The following is an 8,348-nucleotide window of genomic DNA, read 5'->3' on the forward strand; positions in this document are numbered from 1 at the left end:
TGAGTATAAACTTGCATATTGTCTCGTACTAACTAATTTCAAGTTTGTGTCATATATATTAAGGTATGTATCTTATGAGTAATATACAGACCCCTCTCCTTCGATTACAAAAGAAAACACAACGTCATGCTAAAATGTTGTCACGCAAGTTTGTCTTGACAAAAATCATATGGTAATAAATTATGGTGACAAATTCCATCCAGCAAAATGGTATGTATAAAAAGTTAGAAGTATAACTTTGTAGCTTTTGAAAATAAAAACTTGTTTAGAAATGAATGTTTTAAGAAAGAGAAACTCGCAGAGTTAGTCAGATCGTTCCTTAAATTCTAATCTAGTGAACGTTCTTTGATTCACATAAGAATTGTTATTGTGGCCCATATTAGTTTTTATATAAAAATAAATTTTCCATAAGTTTGTGCTACATATATTAAACTTCCGTACATAACTTGGGAGTATAAACTTGCATATAGTTTGTCGGTCTCATACTAGTTCAAAGTTTGTGTCACGTATGTATATTTTGAGTAATATATAGAAGAGTGACATGTGGCAGCAGGGAACAAGGAAATCGGAACAGAGGATTGCAAAACTTATCGCCTTATTTTTAACCATTATAACATTATACAAGATCCTACATACATTAAAGGGAAATATATATATATATATATATATATGATCAGTGGGCTATGGACCTGAGATAAGTGACCCCATCCATCTCATATCCCACGAAGTTTCTCCATGAACTGCAGTCATCTAACTTGTCCACTTGCTTGGTTGCTAGGTTCATCGCAAAGGTTCCAGGATCACTGCTGCCTCTGCCAAGCGTGAACAAGAGGATGCCACTCTTCTCGCAGAACCAACGCAGGTTGATGTCCATGGCACCTTTTACCTTGAGCCGTGTCAGTCTGACGGCACCTCCCCTCACCCATTCTCCGGTGCCTGTGCCTGTGCTTGTCTCGTGGAACACCGTCCACAGCACACTGACACATCCTTCGCCGTTCGACGCTGCGTCCAGGAACCACAGCTTCCCATCGGGCCCGACGCTGAGCAGGCGGAGCTGCTTGATCTTGTTGGGGACGCCGTCCGGCGGCATGCGCACCAGCGACGGCGGCGCCGGCGTGTCGAAGCGTACTGCTAGTGCCGAGCTTTTCAGCGGCCAGTAGGCGACGCCGCCGTGGAGCACGATGCCCTGGCCTAGCTTGCCGAGTTCCCAGTTGGTGAGCTTGGGACCTGACGTCTTCATGGCCTCCTTGCTCCAGCTGCAGGTGTCCGACGAGTAGGAACGGAGCGCGGTGAACCTGTCGCGGTTGTAGACGATGAGCACGCGGAACAAGTCGGCGGAGGATGGCCGGTCGAGGTCGGCGCCGGTAAGCAGTGTGCAAGCGTAGACCTTGGGCCTGTCTTTGCCGAGCAGAGGAGGCAGCACGGCCACGTCGTCTCCCATCATGGGGTTGCAGACGCACAGCCTGAGGCTTCCGTCGACGCTGTGGAGCTCGAGGACGAGGCGTCCGTTGCGTGACGCGATTGGGCGAGAGAGATCCAAGGCGTCGACGCCATGGTGCTGGAGGCCTTCTGTGGTACCGGAGGGGAGGTTCAAGTTGAAGCCGAGCAGCCGAGAGCCGGACGCCGTCGGGACGAAGCACGGTGGCGTCGAGCACTCGTCGACGGTGGAGCCGTGGCGGCGTTTCCGCTTGCGCGTGTTCGTCGTCTCGGCGCCGCCGGCGTCCTGTCGTCGATCCTGGTTGCGGTGGAAGAAGCCGAGGGCAAGGGCAGGGAGAGGCGGAAGGCGGAGGGCTCGTGACAGAGCGTCGGCCTCCTTGGCCACCACGCTGGCCCACCGCCTGCAAGTGGCGACGCAGCGAACTACGTCGGCCGCGTTGGGGAGCCGGATGAAGATTGCAGCCAGCACGTCATCCGCGAGCTCGAGGGACGCCCCGCCTCCGCCTCCGCCTCCGCCTCCGCCTCCGCCTCCGCCTGTGTCGTATACCCCGCTAGTCCGGCACCTCCGCCTCCGCGATAGCCAACAGGCGGCGCTCCCGGCGCCACGTCTGCGCAACGGCGCCATCCTTTAGCTAGAGGCGCGGCAGGGCAGATGCCAAAGAGACCGTGAACAAACGTGGGGTTTCAATTTCAACGATGCCATATTTATAGCGGCGTGTTGCTGATCGGAGTCCGATTCTTGGGCAGTTCGGCTGTCTCCAAGTCCCAACCGCACCTTTGCCCCCGATGATCACGAGTCGGAAGCCCATCCCATTTTCACAAACGAAACATGGACTACCACAAACAGAAACGATGCAAAGCAGCGAAGGGCGACGAAAAAAAAAATACCGCTTTTCACAGCTAAGCTCAATCGAGCTCAGGAGCCAAAGATTACATCGGGCATATGCACACAGGAGAATAAATTATATTTCTCTCAATAAATAAATAAATAAATAAATGATATTATAAGGATTTAATTTTGTCTTCATCAAATACTTAACTTTCTCACTTTCGGTGCACTTTTCTTTTTTCACAATACAAACTTTCTCTTTCCCCAATACTCCTATATCTATCTCTACCTCTCTTTATCTTTTTTTTTTCTTATATCCAGTATACTTAAACTAGTCTTAGTAGGGGTTTCAAACGAATTTCATTAGCATTAAATAACCTGATGTGATATAGAGATACGAAATAAATTTACTGTTTCCAACATATATGAGTCTTGGAAATAATAAGATGAAACTTCCTCTAGGACTAGCCTTAATTGTTCGTGACTAGACCTATAAGATCATGTGCTTAAAAACAGAGCCGTAGCTTTTCCGTTTATCTGATAATTAATGTTCAATTATAAATTAATTAGTCTTAAAAGATTTGTCTCGTAAATTATTTTCTAACTGTATTTTTTTTATAACAAATAATTTATATTTAGTACTCTTTGCATATGTGATAGGTGTTAAAAAAAAAACGAGGAACCAAACAGGCCCACGTGGCTTGGCTGGCAATCAAGCAGTACAAGTTGGCAATCAAGTTGTTGTCTGTTGTCAAAGACCAGTACTCATCTCGACCTCCTCCTCCTGCTGCTGCATTTCTTTTGGAAAAAGCATTCTGCTATCTCGACGGAAGCTGCAACTGCAATGAAGCCCATTCTCCTCTTCTTGCTGACCTTGCTGCTGCCACTCTCCAGCTTCTCCCTTTCCATCCAATCGCAAACCCCGTACACCTCGATCTTCAGCTTCGGGGATTCCTTCACCGACACCGGCAACTTCGCCATCATCGCCGGCCCGACGACGCCAGGCCTGCTCATCACCAAACCGCCGTACGGGATGACCTTCTTCGGCCACCCCACCGGCCGCATCTCTGACGGGAGATTAGCCATCGATTTCATCGGTAAGTTCCCTTCTTTCGTTTCAGCACCGATGCTCGACGACGACGATTAGAGGATTTGTTTGTTTGACGCGCGTAAACGTGCACGCGTAGCTGAAGCGCTGGGGCTTCCGCTCCTGCTGCCGTCGATGGCGGCGAACCAGAGCTTCAAGCAAGGCGCAAACTTCGCGGTGGCCGGAGCCACGGCACTGGACCGGACGTTCTTCGTGAACGACGGCGACACAGCTGTTACGGCGTACAACATCTCCGTCGGCGACCAGCTCCGGTGGTTCGACGCCATGAAGCCCACTCTCTGCGATTCCACCCAAGCGTGCCGGGAGTACTTCGCGCAGGCTCTGTTCGTCGTCGGGGAGTTCGGGTGGAACGACTACGGCTTCATGCTGCTCGCCGGCAAAAGCGTTGACGAAGCGCGGTCTCGCGTGCCCGAGGTCGTCGGAGCGATTTGCGCTGCCACAGAGGTACTACGACTACGACGCGACCGATCAATCTGCAGGTCTCGTATGCACGAAGACAGTCAGTGTTAGTCTGATGATCCATTGCTGCGTGCAGAAACTAATCGACGGCGGCGGCAAGACGGTGGTGGTGTCGGGGCTGACGCCGATGGGGTGCGCCACGGGGAACCTCGTGCTCTTCGCGGGCCAGAACGCCACCGCCGACTACGAGCCGGCCACGGGGTGCCTCAACGACCTGAACCTTCTCTCCAAGGAGCACAACCAGCAGCTCCGTCAGGCGCTGGCGCGGCTCAGGGCCAGGCGCTCCGGCGTGAGGGTCAGGATCATCTACGCCGACTTCTACGCGCCGATCGAGGACTTCGCGACGTCTCCCGATAGCTACGGGTTCAACGGCACCGACGGCGCCCTGAACGCTTGCTGCGGCGGCGGCGGCGGGCGGTACAACTTCAACCTCACAGCGGCGTGCGGCATGCCCGGCGTGAGCGCGTGCTCGGACCCGTCGGCGTACGTGAACTGGGACGGCATCCACCTCACCGAGGCGGCGAACCGCCGCGTCGCCGATGGCTGGCTCAGGGGGCCCTACGCTCACCCGCCCATCCTCGACACCCACTGCTAGCACTTGTGGACTCTGTTTTTTTTTTCCTCTTTTGAAATGTACCAGTGCGTTCTCTGACAAAAATGAGATCTGATTTCTGTTAGTGGTGATCTGCAAACCTGTCACTGAGCAACAGCAATGTATATTGCTCAACCAGTCCATAGGACTGGGTCCCACAGCAGGTGGCTGTTGTTATGTTACATGCCACATTATATACTGATGAACCGGTCAATAGTGGTGGGTCCCAGGTGAGATATAATAAATTTCGTTCCTCAACCTCCCTCATCCCTTCGTGCGAGGGGATGGAAAAGCTTCGTTCTGCCGCCGCCTCGTCGTCTCCCTCTCCGATCTCACTGCCTCCAACAAATCCGAGCATTGAGAACTTGACTCGGATCCGTGAGAAGAAGCGTTGGCTGCAGCTCCACCAAGATGGGCGAATTGCAGCACTGATAGACTGATAGTGGCCTATTGCCTACAACTGCACTTGAAGGATCAACACTTTCATGAAGATGAAATCCTTGAAAGCCTGGTGGAGGTGCCTGAAGCCAACTCCCTTGTCGTTGAACACCTTGAAAACTGGGAGCAGATTGGCCATATGGTGGCCTGGTGGGTGGGTTCCCCGAGGACCAAAAGGATTGAAGTTTTGTAGAATATTGGATGTTCCAAAGGAAAACTGAGATTGGGGTGTAGGAGGTGAGAACTGACCACTACCCTCTGATGAGTATTGGGATCGAGAGCCTTGATTCAGGAGGTTTAAAAAAATCCCGGGGGGGGGGGGGGGGGAGGGGGCGTTCCATTGGAAGGTTGTGTTCTAGAGTAGATCTCAGGTGCTGGGATTAAACAGGAAGCTTCAAGTTTGAGTTTGCAGAGGTAGCAAGCAGGCAAGCGAAGATGAGGCCAACGCCCTCCAGTTTTGTAGAGGAGCAAGCAAGCACGTCAAGATGAGGCCAACGGCTCCTTTGTTTAATGCACTGTGTCAGATGAACAGTTAAAATAATGTTTTTTTATTTTGTTACGGGCTGACCATAGCGCAATGGGTGACTTTTACTATTTCTTTGCTATGGACTGCTGCTACAATGTATCAGCTACCTGATATCTATTTCTTTAATCCCTATGGACTACTTTCTCCGAACATTGTGGTTGCTTGTTTAGTCCTCAAAATTTTCAAGATTTTCCATCAAATCGAATCTTTGAACACATATATAGAACATTAAATATAGTTAAAAAATAACTAATTACACAATTATCTATAATTTATAAGACTAATCTTTTAAGTCTAGTTAATTTATGGTTGGACAATAATTACTAAATACAAATGAAGTTGCTACAGTAGCCAAACCTAAAAATTTTCACGAATTAAACAAGGCCTAACTTGTTATGAACCTCTAGTCTCTAGATGTATATTAGTAACTTTGAATGCATGTCTAGAAACATACTTTAGATAAATTAATATTTTTTATTGAAAAGTATTGTATAAGTTATGTAAAATTTTTGAAAGTCGTTAAACAACAAAAACTTATATGCATCAGTTACATAGTGTGCATAAAGTTGTGCTACAAAAGTTATGGCGAAAAGTTGTTATAAAAGAATTGTCCGCTAGTTAGGGCTTCCCCAACCGAGGCTAACAAGTTTATTAGCCTCAGCAAAAAGGTACCGTCCATGTAGACATGAAATTTCTAGGCTTCAAAACTCCCATCCAAAGCAATACAACGAAGACCCACTGCTTTCATCACCTACACAGAAGTTGCTTTTGCTTTTTACTCGGTTGCAGACTTCCTCATAGTATGTATTTGGGTGCCTCGTTCATCCAACGCAAAACTTGCTAGCTGCCTGCAGCTTTTACCTGACGAAGCATACGCTGCTTCTGCAAGATCCCATCACCGACTGCGAGGCCATCAATCGAGTTGAGGTGGCAGTCTGGTGCGGACGTGGAAGCCGAGGCTACAAGCCACGGTGGTGCGTCGGGCCTGGCCTTATAGACAAAGTTGGATTGCAATAGTCATGTAGAAACGTTGGCATGATAAGTTGTCTAAAAAGGTTTTGTCAAGTTGTGGAATAAGTTGTCCCACTAAATGTTATGTATAAAACAGTTGTGCGTATAATCCTGTATTTTGCCTAAAAATAGAAAGTAAAAAAAGTGTTTTAAAAATAGATCGTCGTTGGTTTCTAATTCAGCAAGCATTTGCTACTTAGAGCAGCTCAAAGAGCTTGACTAAAATTAATAGTCAAATTCCATTGTTTAACCATTTTGTAAAATAGAAAACTTTTTTTTACAAGAAAAAAAAATCCACAACAGCCTTGCTGTTTTGTATCAGTGACTGACTATATATAGCCATCAAAAATCAAGGGATAGCTAACTTTTTATTTTAGAAAACCAGAAAACACATCTGCTGGAGCCTACTGTTTTGCTATGCAAATTCTAAAATAGCCTCCATAGCAAGAATAGTGAAGCTCTTAGAGTTGCTCTTAGCAGGGCTTTAATTTAGAGCGTGTGCTAAAATTAGCAAGTTTAGAGACTTGCATTTGTAATTTTGAAAGTTATAGGAATCTAAATGACACCGCCGTGCGGTAGTTTAGCCACCTCAGGTGAATTTTACTCGGATCAGCAGAAATGGAAAGCGTCATCAGCATCCCTGGAACGGGCTAAATGCCTAAATGTAGTAAATACTTACAAACTACTTCCTCCAAAAAAAACAAAAACCCTTGCAAACTACTACTAATTTATCTGTCATTCTCGTTTTTTTTAAAAAAAAATTATCGTTATTCGTACGTCATGAACATGACTATATTATTCGTCAACCGGTGAAGAGTTAGTTGAATCTGAACGCACTTTAACAATGCTTAAATATGGTGCTCCCACCTTATCATAAAATAGGTTCTTCCACGCACGCCGCATTTTGAAATTATGTTTGACTTTGTAGAAAATCATGTATGTATTATGTCCGTTCAAAAAAGATACAATTTTAGTTCTTTCTAATTAAATGTTTAATAAAGTTTGATCAGAATTATAAAAAAATAATATCAATTACAACACAAATTAAATATATTTCATGATAAATCTAATAACACTTATTTGATATGATGTTTCTTGGTATAAAACTAATAAAATTTTAAATAGTTTGACTCAGCATTATGCTAGAATTTTATATTCCTTTTCGAACAAGGGACGTACCGATTAAATTAGAATGTAAGATACATTAGCTTATTGCAGATAACAGATGAAACCTGCCCTGAAGGAATGGTGAGCCAAAACATTAAGATTGTACTTTGAGCGTTGGGCGTTGGCTCTATGCAAATAATAAAGTATAAACCCCAACGAACCTTGCAAATATGACTGGAAATTGGAGGGGAAGGGACAGCAGAACCCTGCAATTCCGATCTTTTGGGAGCTCCCCTACTCCCCTAGCAGTTCTCTGCATGCAAATCTTTCTGTTACTGTCAAGCTTTTGTCATATTCGACACCTCGATCTTCAGCTTCGGCAACTCCTACACTGACACCGGCAACCTCGTCATCCTCTACGGCGGGCCGGCGACGCCCAGCGTATGGATAGCAAAGCCGCGAGACGTACGGGATGACCTTCCTTCGCGCACCCCACCGGCCGCTCCTCTGACGGGAGGTTGGCGGTCGACTTCATCATCGGCAAGCCTTGCCGCTGTCCCCTTCCGGCAATATTCATGCAACACACATGGTTCAAAACCACCGGACCTGCCGGCGCGGTCGAGGCGCGGCATCTCACGTGACGTGCCTTACATCTACATACAAGAGCTTATATATATATATATATATATATATATATATATGTTGATAACTGACTGAACCAAAACACTCCTCCCGCTGCCTCGCCGTCGCTGCAGAAACTGGTGAAGGACGGCGGCAAGACGGTGGTGGTGTGGGGGATCCCGCCGCTGGGGTACGGTGCGCAGCGGGGAACCTGGCGAAC

General features: G+C 47.2%; 2 protein-coding genes across 2 annotated transcripts; one reads left to right on the plus strand and one right to left on the minus strand.

The window, feature by feature from the left end:
* Positions 424-2,095, minus strand: LOC8079500. Its single transcript, XM_002457078.2, has 2 exons — positions 678-2,095; positions 424-650 (listed from the first exon to the last, which is right to left on the minus strand). Exons 1-2 carry the CDS (start codon positions 2,060-2,062, stop codon positions 638-640), a joined length of 1,398 nt encoding a protein of 465 aa, XP_002457123.2. The 5' UTR covers positions 2,063-2,095; the 3' UTR covers positions 424-637.
* On the plus strand, positions 3,008-4,683 carry LOC8081397 (GDSL esterase/lipase At5g45910). The gene is made up of 3 exons (XM_002454888.2): positions 3,008-3,363; positions 3,454-3,818; positions 3,910-4,683. The coding sequence occupies exons 1-3, from the start codon at positions 3,111-3,113 to the stop codon at positions 4,426-4,428; spliced, it is 1,137 nt and encodes a 378-aa protein (XP_002454933.1). The 5' UTR covers positions 3,008-3,110; the 3' UTR covers positions 4,429-4,683.

The sequence above is a fragment of the Sorghum bicolor genome, chromosome 3 (genome assembly GCF_000003195.3).
Source record: "Sorghum bicolor cultivar BTx623 chromosome 3, Sorghum_bicolor_NCBIv3, whole genome shotgun sequence".
NCBI lineage: Eukaryota > Viridiplantae > Streptophyta > Magnoliopsida > Poales > Poaceae > Sorghum > Sorghum bicolor.